This window comes from Diorhabda sublineata, chromosome 7 (assembly GCF_026230105.1).
Source record: "Diorhabda sublineata isolate icDioSubl1.1 chromosome 7, icDioSubl1.1, whole genome shotgun sequence".
NCBI lineage: Eukaryota > Metazoa > Arthropoda > Insecta > Coleoptera > Chrysomelidae > Diorhabda > Diorhabda sublineata.
This window is the reverse complement of record NC_079480.1, coordinates 2479947-2495663: the sequence shown is the minus strand read 5'-3', so window position 1 is coordinate 2495663 and position 15717 is coordinate 2479947. Positions and strand designations below refer to the sequence as shown.

Genomic DNA, 15717 nt, shown 5'->3' with positions numbered 1-15717 from the left:
TTTTGTAATTCAAGTTTTGAGTCCTAGATGGATCTGCTAAGCTGGATAATTTAATGTTGGTAGACATTCTAATTTAATTGTGCTCGTGTTTTTGTGTACTTTTGATTATGTATTGTGTTAGCCTGGACGAATAAATAGAGTATTTATTTGTCCAAGGTGTTAGCTGTGGTTAATTTTTAAAAATGACTTTCAATAAATGTTGTGTATAAAAATGAGAATCTATTAATGTGATCCATTTGTTTCGAAATCCTCATAAGGACTTAAAATGTTTTAATAGATGGCTGCAGGTTAAAAACAATATTAAGTTAACTGCAAGGGATGTATTATGAAGTTCAAGTTACGAATTTTATTAAAATTGGGTATAATTACTTGAAATATAACATTTTAATTGGCTAGTTTTGTATGCAAAAAAGTTTAATTTTCATGTTTGTTTAGATTATTATTATAATTGAAGGATTATCAAATTATCATTTCAAAAGCCTTTCTGTCTACATTTTATACTTGAATATCGAAATAAGTTTTTACAATATTTTTGTCCTAACAAGATTATAACTAATAAATTTCCAAATTTTTTTCATAATAGTTCTCAAAATTTCATCTTTTGTGATATTAGATCTTGAAAATATGCCTTTTTTAGAAATATTATAAACAAAAATATATTTGAAAATTTATGAGTTCTGAACTACCTTCGAATAATATAGGTGAAAATACCCAGACAGGTTTTCTGTTAGTAGTAGATTGTTTCTACTTAGGCTGATACATTCAGATTATTATCCCACTTAGAGCAGTATCTGCAATACCTACTCGACCTAACTTTTTTTCCAATGATTTTTCTATTGTTCTGTAGCTGATACCACAAAAGGTTTCAGGCCCTATGAAGGGTTTGTCTATCGCTACTTTTGCGAGACAATCTATTAGTTCATTTCCCTTCACTCTGGTGTGTCTCAGAATCCATTGTAAGGTGAATTCATTTTTCTTGTCTAGCTTGTTTTGTCCAGGAATTCCCAAACTAGTTTGGATTTTGTGATATTGGAGCTCTAATGGCTGCTTTGATACCAGACAGGATGATGATTTTCTGTTTGCTATAGTTCCTATCTAGATTGAACCGGATACATATATTCCCGCTTAAAAATCCTTGGCGTGTTGCCCAGGTTTTTAAAGTGTTCGGATCTGGGTTCATACACTCCTATTCCAATTCTGCCTGCTGTTTTAGAATCTGCTAATGATGTATAAAGTAAAAATTTATATCTTTATGAAAATGACAGTTTTATTTCCAATTGTTGGGAAAAGTGTCCAACGCTCCCCTACATCACAAAGTGTAATCCATTTGCAAATGCTTACTTATCAATATAAAGTAGAATACAATAAAATAAGGAATTATTTATTAGAAAATCTCGGTACTATCATAAAAAATATTTATTCAAAACATTCAAATGATTTGACAAGAAAATATTGATACAGATATTAAGAAGACAATTCAACTTAAACTATAATTGAAATAATTTTCAATCATTTATGTTGTAGCAAAGAGGTAAAACAAAGCTCTAGCAAACTGAATTATTTCAGATCCTCCCAATTTTGATTCTCCATAAACTCTATCAACAAAAGTGATTGGTACTTCCCCAATGGTGTAATTCAATTGTCTCGCTCTAATTATCATCTCCATTTGAAATACATAACCCTTAGAAACACAACTTTTAATGAGCTTTTCTAGTACATCTTTTTTGTAGAGTCTGAAAGATCCTGTGAGATCTGAGGCCCCGGGTCGAAGTAAAAGTTGAGTTAAAAAGTTTGCCCCCCGTGAAACTAGTTTTCTTTTGAAATCCCAGCCGTATACACCTCCATTTCCTACATAACGGGTACCAGATACTACATCATAATATCCTGATTGTTGTTTTTCTATAAATTTGGGAATAAACTTTGGCTGTAACGAATAAAATGAAAAATAAGTTGAATTTTAACTTGTTTCAATCAACTCACGTGATGACTTAGATCAGCATCCATAATGATAATAAAATTGCCAGTAGCATGTTTAATTCCATGTATGTAGGCTGTTCCTAAACCTAATTTTTTTTCTCGTGGCCTTAGCACAATTTTGTCTTCACCATAAATTCCCTGGAGTTGTTTTGCTGCTTCTAATGTACCATCTGGACTACCATCATCTATAACTATGATCTCATAATCATAGTTCCTAAATTGATAATTGTAAATGTGTACTTAAAATAAAGATCAAATAAATATGTCTTACCCTCTACTCATATATTTTACTATAAGATAAATGATGATGGGAAGATTTTTCACTTCATTATACGTAGGTAAGAGAATTGAGTATTTGCTTTTGTTATCTAAATGTTTTTCTTCAGACATATTGTATTCAAAATTATTTTCTGTAAACTTATATAAAAATGATACTAATAATACAATAATTACTGGCAAAATCTGTTTATAGAAATTCCGCATAAATTTGATAAGATTAAAGCATTTTTTGAAGAACTGTAAAAACACAACCCCGGTGACGTTTCACGTATTTAAATTAAAAATAATAACATAACCTCAACTAAAAAACATGAACTTATGGAGATTTGATAAATCTTTAGGCAACCCAAAATACATATATGAATAAGTTATCTAGCCCTAGATTAACAAAATATTAATTATACTAAAAAATTTCAGAGTTAAGTTAAAAATACGTATTTGTATAATTATGAAAATTACATTATATCTTCGTTAATTGACTTCAGACACTCTTATAATTGTGCTATTACGGTTAAACATAAAAGAGAAGAGACATGTCTGTTGTCATTTATTGACAAAGCGGGAATATTTGGAATTGTTAGGTTAAATTATTATTGTTCATCATGTCAACAACAAAGTTCTCATTATAAATAAGTATACTTAATGCTACCCAGCTGATATTTAGCCATGGAAAGTTCATTAGCTATTGATAATAAGTGCGACAACTTTCAAGTTGAAAGTGATAATGTTAACGAAACTATCGATGCAAATAAGTTAGTAAATTGTGAAAATTATTCGCAGTATCTCAATCAGAAAAAAGTGGTGAGTAAGGAATCAGAAAATACAGAGCATCTAGAAGTAGTAGAGGATGGCAATTCTAAAAGCTCTACATTAAATGGACTTGAAAAACATAAACCAAGAAAACGTATTGCAATTGTGGAAAGTGATTCGGATAGTGAAGGGAAACTATATATTTGTAATGACGATACTGAATTGAAAAGTGAGTTCATATAAATGTTTTTTGTTGTAGATTTCAATTTGCTTGTAATTTCTAGGCATTACAGATAATCTTGATCCATCTGACACAAATAAAATCAAAATTAAGAAACTGGGCGATACGTTTCAAAGTGATTCTGAAGATGAACTATGTGAATCTTCATCCCGTTACGAAAAAGAAGCAAATAGCAGTTACAGTATTAGAAATAATTTGGATGGTGAAGATTTGAATATGAATTCTAGTAAAAACGATTTACTAGAAACCAATTCAGATAATAAACATTCAGGTTCAGATAGTGAATTAGAAGACAACACATCAACTTCAAAGTTAAATGCTACTAAAAGTACCAATTTTAAAAAGAAAGCTTGCATTTCAAGTAGTGAGTCAGATGATGAAGAAGAGAAAAATTCTGATAAAATCGGTACTAGTAGTAAGCCAAAGAGTAATAGAAAAGGAATTATAGATAGTGACACAGATGATGAAGACATTCCAACACATGGAAGTAATAATGAATCAGAAGTTCTAGAAAGTACAGTATTTAAGGTGATTAACTGGTTAATTATCTAAATTTAATCAAAATTTCTCTGCTGCTTAATATAGTGGTATTTCGTTTTTTAGTGATAGTTTTGTGTATAATTACAGATTTTTATTTGTAATTATGTGTCAGCTTCTTCCTCATGTGTGAAAACATCCAATTCCAGATATTTTATATTATCTAATGTGGCTAGTATTTGTCACTTTAGAATTACCTAAATTTTTGTACCCGTAATTACCCACAATTATCCTGTCCAAAGTTTTGATAGCTATAAATGGATGATAAAATGTTTGCCTTCAGGCACTGAACACCGTAATTGTTGGTGTAGTGGCAATAACAGGGGTGAATCCAAGGGGAGGGCCAGAATATTTCAAATATTAAAATTTGAATCATGAATTTTTTCAAAGGTTCTGTTTCTGCCTAATTTTATAAGTGATGAAATCTTTCTGTAAACATGATATTACTTAAATGAAACAAGATTTCAGTCTCTGAGTATTTTGCATTTTTTCTGTGAAAGTTGTCCAAAACATTTTTTCAATATTGTCTAAGGTAAAGGTGATAGTAAAGATTCTTCTCTATAAGCTATTTGCATAGACACTCAACAACAAAATCATCAAACATTTCCAATTTTCTTCCGAGTGGTCTGCTTCTGGAACCCCCTTAAATTGTTAAGAAGGACGGTACCTCTCTCCATGTCCCCCCTCTGAAAATAAATACTGGAGCTGCTCCTAGGTAATAAAGAGTGTATTCAATATGAATACCACCAACACTTCCAGAAATTCCAACTTAGTAAGGAAAATATTTGTACTAATATTTTTTTTTGATTTTTCATTCAGTCATCCCGATGGGCAGCTCTTTGTGATTCAGAAAGTTCTGCTGATGAAATTAATGAAAATGATCATAATGAAAGTAATTTGGAACGTGGTATGTCGGATGAAGATCATAAACCTATTCCCTACAAGAAAAAACCTAAATCGAAAGAAGAAAATGGGCCAAAGAAGGTATTTTTATTTTTTTATGTATTTCAGTTCATTTTTATAATTTTTTAATTTTAGATGACTGGGAAAGAAGCACTAGAACAAAGGAGAGAAATTTTTTCAGAATCGCAGAGAATGACCAGACAATCAAATGTATCCTTGCCTTATCATAGACCAAAATCCCATTCATTGAAAGAATTTTTAGCAAAGAGACCAAAACTTGCCACAACAGTACCATTGGCATCTAAAATACCACCATCTGTTGCAATTAAAATGACAATGGAGCAATTGGAAGTTGTATCGTAAGTAACATAAATTGGTTTGTTAATAGACCCTTCATTGTCGATAAAATAATTGTCCGGTGACATTTTATTGAACCATTGATTTTCTTTCTCAGAAAGAAATTTGAAGAAAGACACAAAGAAGTACAAGAATTTTACAAATCTGACAGTGATGAAGACAAGGATGATGTAGATTATGTTCCTGAATCAGAAACTCAACCAATTGCAAATGATGATGTACATGAGACACTTCAGAAGGAAGATTCAGTTGTGATAAGCAAAGATGAAGAATTAAAGAATACATATAGTAAATCTTTGGATGAAAATGAAAGTATTACAAACAATGAGGGAATTGATGATAAAGAAGATAATAATAACTTTAAAATGAAGGAAATTATTGATACAGAGGTTAATACTCAAGAAGTGGTGATATCAGTCAATACTTTTGCTGAGGTGGAGCAAGTAGATGAGGAAGTAACTGTTAATATGAATGAACCTGATAACAAAAACAACAGTGGATCGGAAATAAACAAAGAAGTAGGAGAAAATAATCAATCTGACAATAGAAATGATCAGGAATCAATGGAATATGAATTCAATCTTGATGATATGGACGAACACTCGGAAAGAATAACAAAATTAGACAATCAGCCAAAATCAGTTGATAAAGGACATGAAAATTTAGGTCAGTTAGAAGAACAATCAATTGAAAAACAACAACAAACTATAGATTTGTTAGAATTAGATATAGAAATTGAAAATTTCACCAGGAACAACTCTCCTTACCAAGAAAAACCAAAACGTTCAAAAATGGAACTACTGAAAGAAAGATTATCAAACATCAAGCCACGTTTGAGCAGTAGTGCTAACAATATCATTGATTTAGATAATATTGCTAAACCGACTCAAGTTGTTCAACTTATGGAAAGATTCGCTAAACACACTGCCAAAAAGCAATATCACAAAGATAAAGTCAAAGTAAATATAGTGAATGTGGAAATTGGTGGTGAAATAAATAAAGAAACAGTTGCTGTTCATGTTGATGATGAAGATGATACAGTCATTGAGGAAAAACCAGGTACCTTCCAATCTCATTTATATTGTATAAATAATACGAAGTATATAAATTTTCAGGTGTTCGTTTACAAAGACTCAGAAATGAGCTACAAAATCAGATAGCCCAACAAAAGCAACAGCTTTGGGAAAATAAGACTAAGAAAGAAGTAAAAAACGTTCTTGAGGATGATGATCCTTACCAGGACGAAAGGTCTGAATGCGGTATTGACGATCCTATACTTGATAATGATGAGGAAGAAGAAATGACAGAATCAAGCGAAAATGAAGACGAAGAAGACAAAATAACAGAAGAACCGAAAAGAAAAACATCCGAATTTATCGATGATGAAGTAGAAGAAACTGATATTGAAGATGAAGAACAAATTGAATCCAAAGATGAAGACGAAGAAGCGGTTGATGCAGATGCAGATAATGAAGAGGAAATGGAAGAAAATGAGGAGAGAACATGCGAAATGGTTAAAGATAATTCTGATAAAGAGAATGGCATTGAAGATTTCAATAAAAGTAGTGAAAATAAAGGAAATGGAAACAATTGTTATAAGGGAGAAAGTACAACTTTTAAAAAACCCCTAAGGCGTATAATTAAAGGTTTTACAGAAGATTCCGACGATGATGAGGATACCGAAACAACATCTGTTGTTAGTAAAATTGTTGATAAGTTGAATAAAAGCAATGAGGAGAAAAATTTAACAAAGCGTAAGTGTTTATATGAATAATCACAGTTTTTATTGGAGAAATATTTTTTGTTTATTTTTAGAGGAAGATTATATTCCATCATATCAACTGGAAAACCATAAAACTCCCGTAAGGGAGACTTTTCAAGAAAAATCTGATTTGAAATTTTTAACGCCAGTTTCTTATATTACGGGTCTCCAAAATTTGACAAATTCGGCCTCTAAGGTTGGTTTTAATGATATTTTTATGTTTGAATAATCAGATGAATGAATTATTAAATTTGTTCCGATTTATAATTTTAGGTGCAGTCACCAACAAACGTACCTTCACCTCTGAGGGAAGCGAACTGGCATGATAGACTTCAGAAGAAGTTATTCGCCGATTCAGTTATAACAAATTCACAGGTGAATAACAATTTTCTTTCCAATTTGATTAAAAATCAAATCTGGACAGCAGTACGTCTCGGTAATAAAAAAATTGTACTCTTGAAACCACCGACATCAGCCAACTATCAACATAGTCGGAGTAGTTGAATTGATGATTGGACAACCACAAAATGAGTGATAATCAAATAAGTTGCAAATAAAATGATTGATTTTTGAATGTTTTAAATTCAGTTTTATTGAATAGAAAGAATCTGAGGTGTCAGTTGAGTGGATTAAAAACTTCAGTTTACAAAATTTCCAACGAATGCATGAAACATAATTGAAATTGAGACATCAGTTTTGAAGTGTGTTTCCAATTTTATATACTACAAAAATTTTAAACAAAAAATATCAGAAGCAGTTTTCGGGAAGAAAAAAGCTTTATTATAGTATTACTTGTATGTTTTAGGCTGAGGCTATGGCACAGTTATGTTCTGAAAGTTTTTCCAACTCCCAAGTGTTCGTGCCAGATAATTCAACTTCAACTACGGAACATGATACAGCACAGGGAGTCAGTCAAATTGTTCCACTCAACTCGCAAAACCATAGTACTTGTACAGAACATTCACAAGAAGCTCCATCTACTCAAGATCTTCTCGATGTTTGTTCAGGAGAGTTCACTGGAATTACTCAGGTATTTCAAAGTATTAACTGAAAATCTGCAATTAAGTGCTGGCGGAATTACTTTTAGATATCTTCCAATGGTTTTCCTAAAACTTGTGTTAGTCATCTACTCAATCCTGTTGAAGAAGTGAAGACTTTGGATGAGGACCAAGACATCGTAATATCTCAGTTGTTAAATGAAGAAGAGATGGAAGCTTTTAAGAAGAAATTCGATTCTCCAATTTTGAATCATTCGCCAAAGGCTATCAGAGAACCTGAAGAAGTGGCAGGAACTGGAGGGGTAATAGATTCTGATGATGATGAAAATGTATTAGAAGTAAAGAAGAAGAAAAACCAAAAAAAATTGACTTTTTCAGGTATATCACTTGGATTTATTATGAAAGGCATTATTTTCAGTCAAAATTGCAAAATTTATTGAAAATTATATTTGGTTGCATTTATTTTAGATGATGATAGTTCTGAAGAAGAAAGAGAAGATGAGGAGGAGATCAATTTATGTGATGATGTAGATATAGCTGATATCAATTATGACTCAGAGGAAAATGAAATAGAATATGAAAAAGGTAACATTTTTTGTGAGATAAACTATTTTTTGTACAATTTGTTTTCGTAGAAGAGAAAAATAGCATTAGGTACCTTCACAGGTCATGGGGATGGCTTATAGAATAGTAGAACAGTTTTTTATGCCTTGAGAGGCGTGGGGATGTTATAGAAGACGAAAATAATGTTGTATGCCTGCAAGAGCATGGGGATGGAGTATAGAGGAGGTAAACAGTGTTATGTACCTCCATAGGCAGCTGATAGAAAAGAAAAACAATGATATATGTCTCCAAAGGTGTGGGGATGGTTTATAGAGGAGTGTTACATACCTCTAGAGGCATGGGGCTGACTTATAGAAGAGAAAAATATTATTATTTACCTCCAGGGGCGGTTTATAGAAAAGAAAAACAATGTTATATTCCTAGAGAGGCGTGGAGTTGGTTAGGTTAGATTATAAAAGAGGAAAACAGTGTTTTGCACCTCCAGATAGGCGGGTTTAGCATAACTATTATTTTCCATTTTATTTTAGAGACTGAAAACATAAAATTGACCGATTTTTTCGAGGACGAGGCCGAATTATCCGAATCGGAATGGGGCAGTGCGGACGAAGACGAAAAAGATTTGGACAGATTAGAATTTGAACAAGGCGATACTGAAAAATTCGATGAAAAGCAAATGAGAACTGACTTAGAAAGGATACATATGAGAAGAATGTTAGATGATGATACTCGAGAAGTATGTTATAACTATTATTCCTAGTAAATATGACTAAAACAAAATGTTTCAGGTGAAATTATTGCAAGAAATGTTGTTGGATGATGGAGAATTACATGGTAGCGGTAGAGAGAGACAATTTAAATGGAAGAACATAGATTCTCAAAACATTGACGATGATACTAAGAAAAACAGCGACGACGAAATTGGTTTTGATGAAGATGAAAGCGAAGAACAATGGCGTAGAAAAAGACACGAAAGAGAAATGTTTTTAAAGGAAAAACAATCTCAAGAATTTAACGATGATATTGATTTGTTAAGTAAAAGTGAAATATTGAAGTTGGGGCACAAAGTTATACAAAAAAGTTTGAGTAACCCACAAGGATATACATTATTAGAGAAAACTAAAGATGAAAATGACAGTTCTAGTACGAAAACACAATTCAGTTTATTGGTAAGTTCTTTTTAACGGAAATTTTTTATTTTGCTATATCCTTATTTATATTTTCTTCTTGCCTTTTCATTTCATATCGTAACTATTCAACCTTTATCGACAGTAATGTGGAATAACCGAGTTGTTAATTGGTCTAAAACTGTTTATAAATTTTCTAACCTCTAATTTTGTAAGGATATTAATTAGGTGGTTCTTTTCCTGGCGTAGGACAAGTATCATTCATTATTTTGACAGTATTGTAGTCTCATAATCTCTTTAATTATGAAAATTGGTATTATGAACACTTTATGGTAGTTCTTTCAGCATTTTGGGTGTTGTCGAGTCAATATTTGTAGCTTTTTTGATTTGAGATAGTCAAAGTAAGAAGGGATCCAAAACTCATCTGAAACAAAGGAAAGAAAACAGAAATATTCTATCTTTGCTTTGTTATAATCTTACAATCAGCTGCATCCTTCAAGAAATCGTTGATGAGGGCGTCTAATGGGTATGCCTACGTGGACATGAGAAGGGGCACCGATGCAAAGGACTGCTCATTTTTCAGGGCTTAATCCAAGGCGGAAGCAATCGTAAGACACCTGATCTTTAATCAGGTGTCTTAAACAATGCTTTCGGAAAATCTGGCGAAATTCCAAGTGCCCTGCAGGAGCAGGGACCATGAGAAATCATTATTTCAGTATAAAAATGTTGGAAACAATGATAATCAATAGCAATCTGCACATTCTTAAATAATAAAATAAATTTCGATAATGTTACTGTATAAAAGTTGCAGGTGGGCAGAAATGTTGGAATTTTTTAAAAAATATTTGATTTTAGCATAAAAGAGGATCATTCCTTAATAGAGGTGATCAGGTGTTACAAAAATTGGCCGAGTATAACAAATTATCTACTACCACCACAACAGTTGTCCAGAAGGTGAAAAATTCGAAAAGTTTCCTCTTTCAAACAGTAGAAGTTCAAGCAACAGATGAAAAATTGTCAATTTTAGTGAGTTTTATTGGATTCCATAATAAAGATGAAATTTTCATTTCTATTTTTATGTTGTAGAGTAAAAAGAGAAAGGCTGTAGATGGTACACCAAAGATTATAAAGAAGTTACGTTTAACTGATAATCTAAGTCCAGCAGTGAAGAAAAAGAACAAATTTAGCTCAAAATCAAAACTCTTCGCAATTTCTTAGACTGAATTTAGAAAATTTTAGTATTTATTTGTATATTTTATTGAATTATTTTATAAATAAAATATAACGAGGCTAAAACTTTCTTATTTCCCTAGTAACTCTTCCTTTGCCTTTACATTTATCAAAAATTAACTAGTGTTTTTGCGATCTGAATATTTCTGACTGTATTTGAAGAACCTACAAGAGTATCACATAGAGTATAAAGGATGGAGAGGAAAAGAAGAAGTTAAAGACATTTTAGAAAAATTTTATGTAAAAAGGTACTCATAGATTATATCTACTCTATCCAAAAGATCCATTTGTTATTGGTTTGCTGAATTTAAACTTGGTCTAACAGTGAACATTCTGGTCGTCCAATTGAGGTGGTTGCGACAGAAATCATCAAAAAAATCCACAAATCGGTTATACCTAATCGTAAATTGAAATTGTGTGAGATAGCTGAGGCCGTAAAGATACAGTGTGTTTACAATTATGCATGAACATTTGATCACGAGAAAGCTTTTTACAAAGTCGTTGCCCTGTTTCATTCCGGAATCAAAACGATCATCATCTGAGTGGACTGCAGCCGGTGAACCACGTTCACGAAGCGTCCAAAGGCACAACAGTCAGCTGGGAAGGTTATGGATTCAGTATTTAGGGATGTGCATGAAATATTGTTCACATACTACATGCAATTGTTGGATCGTTTGAATGCAAAGGGGCAGGATGGTTGAATTGAATGAATTACACTTCAAATGCTTCCTCATCCACCGTATAGTCCATATCTAATCCCCAGTAACTGCTAATCTCAAAAAAATTCTTGCTTGCCGGCATTAAATTCAGCTCAAATGAAGAAGCAATTGCTGAAACTGAAGACTATTTTGAGACAAATGACAAATCCTTCTACAAGCATGGTATCGAGAAGTTAGAGAAGCGTTGGAATGATTGTAGTGCCCTTGAAGGAAATTACATTAATGAATAAAATCGACTTTTGGCAAAAAAATGTGTTTTTCTTAGTTAGTTACACGACTTATTGAGTAATGTGTTATAAAAACGTCACTTTTGATAGTCAACTTAAGCTTAGATTATCTTTAAATAAAAGTTCAAACTCTATATTTTTCAACGATTTATACACACGATGTATCTTACTCTTTTTTACTTACACTAAGCACTCTATACTATTTACTATTAACTAAACTATGTCCTAATAACAAACCGTTCAATTGTATATCCCGATGTGTTTGAGATTACATTAAATTATCTACTGACTTACTCGCTGATAAACAAGCGCCTATTTATATCAAACGATTTTTCGATAATTGTGATTTGTATGTATACACATATTTACAAAATAAATAAGATAATTAATAATTGTTATGATGATTTGTTGTAGAATAAAAAAATTAGACACTATTAATTATTTGGACTTTAATTATTTAATTTAATATACAGTAATAAAAATTAAACAAGACCTCACATCATGACCACCAGATGACAATTGATCAATTTCTTAGTCCTCTCTACACAACACTAATACAAATAAAATAGCCAGGTTTACACTGCTGCAAGAAAGTATTACTAGTTGCCTATTACTGAGAAGCCGGAGATAATATCTTACAAAAATATTAATAATGAATAAATCTACAAGTATTGTTAGTGAATAACTCATAAAATATGTTGCGTCATAAGGTTTATTAATTTTTTCTTGATGCTGATAGTAATACCTACCAGGTAGGCAACTAGCATATCACGTCTGTTAAATATCTGTCTGATAAATTATATTTTTAAGTATTAGCAAGCGAGATTTCATTTAAAATGTTTTAAACACTCGCTTTCAGTTTTCCTTCTGCTTTTAACGTTTGTAATTTACATTTACCAATATTTCATATTATCTTAGTCTATCCTTGGTTTTCGTTCACGTTTTGAAAATATGGCATTTAATTTATCTATAACCATAGAACATATTTTTATTTATTTGATTGCCAGATTCACCATACTTTTTATGCCCCCTTGTATTTTCGAGTATTTCCGTAATTAAGGCGGAAATAATTGATGTTTTATCTCTATATCTATATATAGAATATTATGGTGTACTTAATGAATTAACTATTAGTTAAAATGAACATAAAAATAGTTTTTTTAGTTTTGATTTTATTTAATGTAAAATGTAAAGTGTGTGCAAAACAAAAATGTTTCAAAAAAGTGTATACAGTTAATGCTGCTTGGGCTACAAACTCAACAATATATTCTGTTTGTTATTACGATATAAATGAATGTAAACGTCGAATAAGAAATTTCAATGCAGTTTCTGTAATTAAACAGGCTGCACTGAAAACAACATTCAATTCTATAATTTGGGAATATTTACCTCTTGACAAAGATTTTTATATTCTACGTAGTACCGGGACCCTGTATTTTATAAAGGATCTTATACAGGTACCAAATGGAAAATTTTGTATCTATTCCCAATTAAAATGTTTCGATGTAACAGAGGACACTTTTTATTACTGGTACTATCAAGAAAATCCCAAAAATTCTTTTGTGTCTTTGTATAATGGTATAGTGGAAGAGTGCACTCTAAGATCCTATCCTATGATCAAATTTATCAAATTTCAAGTAAAGGAGAACAAATATATTATAAAATTAGTGCGGGAAGAAAGTTTTAATGACAGAATTATATGGAAAACGAATTTTGATGACATTTTCGTTCAAGAAAATGATTATTACTCGGAAAAGTATACAAGTGGATCTATTTCCACTCATTTGAAGCCTGTAATTGATTTTGAAGACCTGTATCAGGAGCAGAGCGATAATGTTGATATAAATTTGACATTATTATTGCTTTTAGTGGTTTTTATTATAGTGAAATTTCTAGGAGGTGTCATCGTTCGGTATTATGTATTGAAAACTATACATTTTTCTAATCGAATCGAATGTTTATCACAACAGTCAACGAATCGTTTATTGTTTCTAAAACGTCCAAAATCATTGCAAAATACATTAAGTAACAGTTAAGTACATCAAACTTTTCATACCGGGAATTCATAAACACTAGGTAGATCAAAAAGTTTAGCTGAAGAAATAAATGGTTACTGACCCTGTAAGAATTTTTTATTTACTAGAGTGTATTATTAGAATCATATAAACATCATTTTGCGTAAGAAAAGTGTATAAAAGTAAAATATATATCACACGAGTCTAATAAAATTACCGTTAATATTTAGTACTGCTACCTTTGAAAAAATTTCAGCTTCTAGGCGTCAGGACATGCTTTCAATGCAGACTCTTACTTGTTGTGATGACATTATCTTGTAGTTTTCAGTTAATTCAGAGATATGGATGCTTCTATTTTGATCTTTGCATGAGTTACAGCGTTGTCAAGGGTTTGTCAAGAAATTATGGCACAATTGTGGCAATATTATAAGATTTTCTCAAAAATTCTGTACAAAGTAGTACTGAAATAAATGATATTCATATTTAGTGTAGTATCCAGTTATTTTCAAGTGTTGATTTTAATAGTGTTTCAAAATATCACAATTTTTATCACATCACAATTTTATGCTTGTTCAGAAGTACTTACGGCATAATTTTTGACATTTCACACTGACTGTCAGTGATGCCATTTGTCAAAAACAATAACCCCATGAGAGTCGATTTAATGATTTAAATTAAAAAATACAAAAATTAAAAAACCGTAATCATTTGGAAACCTAGTGTAAATACCATATTCATACATAGTGTTTTAAAAAATAGTTGTATCATTTACAATTATTTATTAACTATGGAACTATGAAAATTGATGGACATCGTAATCGGTAATGTTTCAAATAACTAAATATATTAATAAGAGTTGATATATTTGACATATGATTGGATTTACTTCGAAAAAATACCGATAAGTTTGGTTTGAACTACTTATAAGAATCAACTAACATATGGAGAAGTTTCTAATGTTGAGGTTATGTTGTTAACTTAACTTAGGTACTTTTCCACAAAGAATAGGACGGTCTACCTAACCAAATCTACCAGACTGTATTCTGACGTTACAAAGTACTTAATATTACCCCACTTTATAGTACAATTCAAACATAATAATATATAATGATGTTTTTTGTAAAATTTATAAAGTGAATAAAATTTGAATAGCTTCTTAAGAGCAATAAGTATATCGACACCCAAGATTGAAGAAATATGGACTTAATATAACCATTATTCTTTGTCAATGTCTCCAAGATGAAAATTTTCACGCTTACTGCAATTTATGACGCCACAAAATCGAATTAAGTGGGGTTAATGTAAGTACACTTCGCTCTTCCTTGTGGAAGAGTTCTTGGACTTAAATTAGTGTTTCTTGTTTGTCCTAAATATATTTTCGAAAACCCTCAATTTAGTTAGATTTTGGTTAGTGGTTAGTGTAATTTATTTCAGTTAAGCTTCTCATTTAATTAACGATTTAGACAAATTATAATCTGACATAACCTCAAATTCTGAGTACATTATTATTATTTGCAATTTGAAATTCTTCAAATCATTTTTTTTTCAATACACAGTTTTCTAAAAATAATTGTACAATGTCTAAAAATTATATTGTACGGCCTTTAAAAAATTTTAAACAATAAAAAAGTGGAATTTAATAACCTAGAGGACAACAGTCTGCAATTCGTTTCAATTATACCTCCCCCGGTATTTTAATTAAATTTACAATTAATACATAAAAGATGTTTATGATGCTTATATAAAATTTCGTTGTTTGTTTCGCTAAAACCGAATCAAAGACAACTTGAACGTACAAAACAAACATATTGACGGACATGTGTATTATTAAAACCTGGTGTGTCCTAACCACCGAGCAAACAAAAGACAATCTCCGGTTGTCGGCGGTCGGTCGACATCATTGCTGCCCCATATCGCGCACTTCACCTTTTTCGTTTTAGTTAGAAGCTTGACGAAACAATGGTAATTTTTCATTTGGAATAACAGTGCAGGGAGAGTTTCTTTATTTTTCGTGGTAATACATTTTATCATTTG

At 31.1% G+C, this 15717-nt stretch overlaps 2 protein-coding genes across 2 annotated transcripts; one reads left to right on the top strand and one right to left on the bottom strand.

The window, feature by feature from the left end:
* Positions 1 to 1401: 1401 nt before the first annotated feature.
* On the bottom strand, positions 1402 to 2842 carry LOC130446654 (dolichol-phosphate mannosyltransferase subunit 1). The gene is made up of 3 exons (XM_056783024.1): positions 2249 to 2842; positions 1981 to 2191; positions 1402 to 1924 (listed from the first exon to the last, which is right to left on the bottom strand). The coding sequence occupies exons 1-3, from the start codon at positions 2458 to 2460 to the stop codon at positions 1514 to 1516; spliced, it is 834 nt and encodes a 277-aa protein (XP_056639002.1). The 5' UTR covers positions 2461 to 2842; the 3' UTR covers positions 1402 to 1513.
* Positions 2806 to 10788, top strand: LOC130446653 (claspin). Its single transcript, XM_056783023.1, has 15 exons — positions 2806 to 3235; positions 3291 to 3775; positions 4604 to 4768; positions 4823 to 5046; positions 5142 to 6103; positions 6160 to 6798; positions 6860 to 7002; positions 7080 to 7181; positions 7612 to 7836; positions 7894 to 8182; positions 8273 to 8389; positions 8896 to 9101; positions 9154 to 9534; positions 10348 to 10518; positions 10579 to 10788. Exons 1-15 carry the CDS (start codon positions 2923 to 2925, stop codon positions 10708 to 10710), a joined length of 4554 nt encoding a protein of 1517 aa, XP_056639001.1. The 5' UTR covers positions 2806 to 2922; the 3' UTR covers positions 10711 to 10788.
* Positions 10789 to 15717: the final 4929 nt, after the last annotated feature.

Excerpts from the sequence above, each read along its gene's own strand:
- LOC130446654 (XM_056783024.1), bottom strand. The coding sequence starts at position 2,460 with ATGCGGAATTTCTATAAACAGATTTTGCCAGTAATTATTGTATTATTA. Across the intron at positions 2,192-2,248 it reads GTAAAATATATGAGTAGAGG|GAACTATGATTATGAGATCA; the intron begins GTAAGACATATT and ends TTATCAATTTAG. Across the intron at positions 1,925-1,980 it reads ATGCTGATCTAAGTCATCAC|CCAAAGTTTATTCCCAAATT; the intron begins GTGAGTTGATTG and ends TATTCGTTACAG.
- LOC130446653 (XM_056783023.1), top strand. The coding sequence starts at position 2,923 with ATGGAAAGTTCATTAGCTATTGATAATAAGTGCGACAACTTTCAAGTT. Across the intron at positions 4,769-4,822 it reads AAGAAAATGGGCCAAAGAAG|ATGACTGGGAAAGAAGCACT; the intron begins GTATTTTTATTT and ends TTTTAATTTTAG. Across the intron at positions 7,837-7,893 it reads AGTTCACTGGAATTACTCAG|ATATCTTCCAATGGTTTTCC; the intron begins GTATTTCAAAGT and ends AATTACTTTTAG.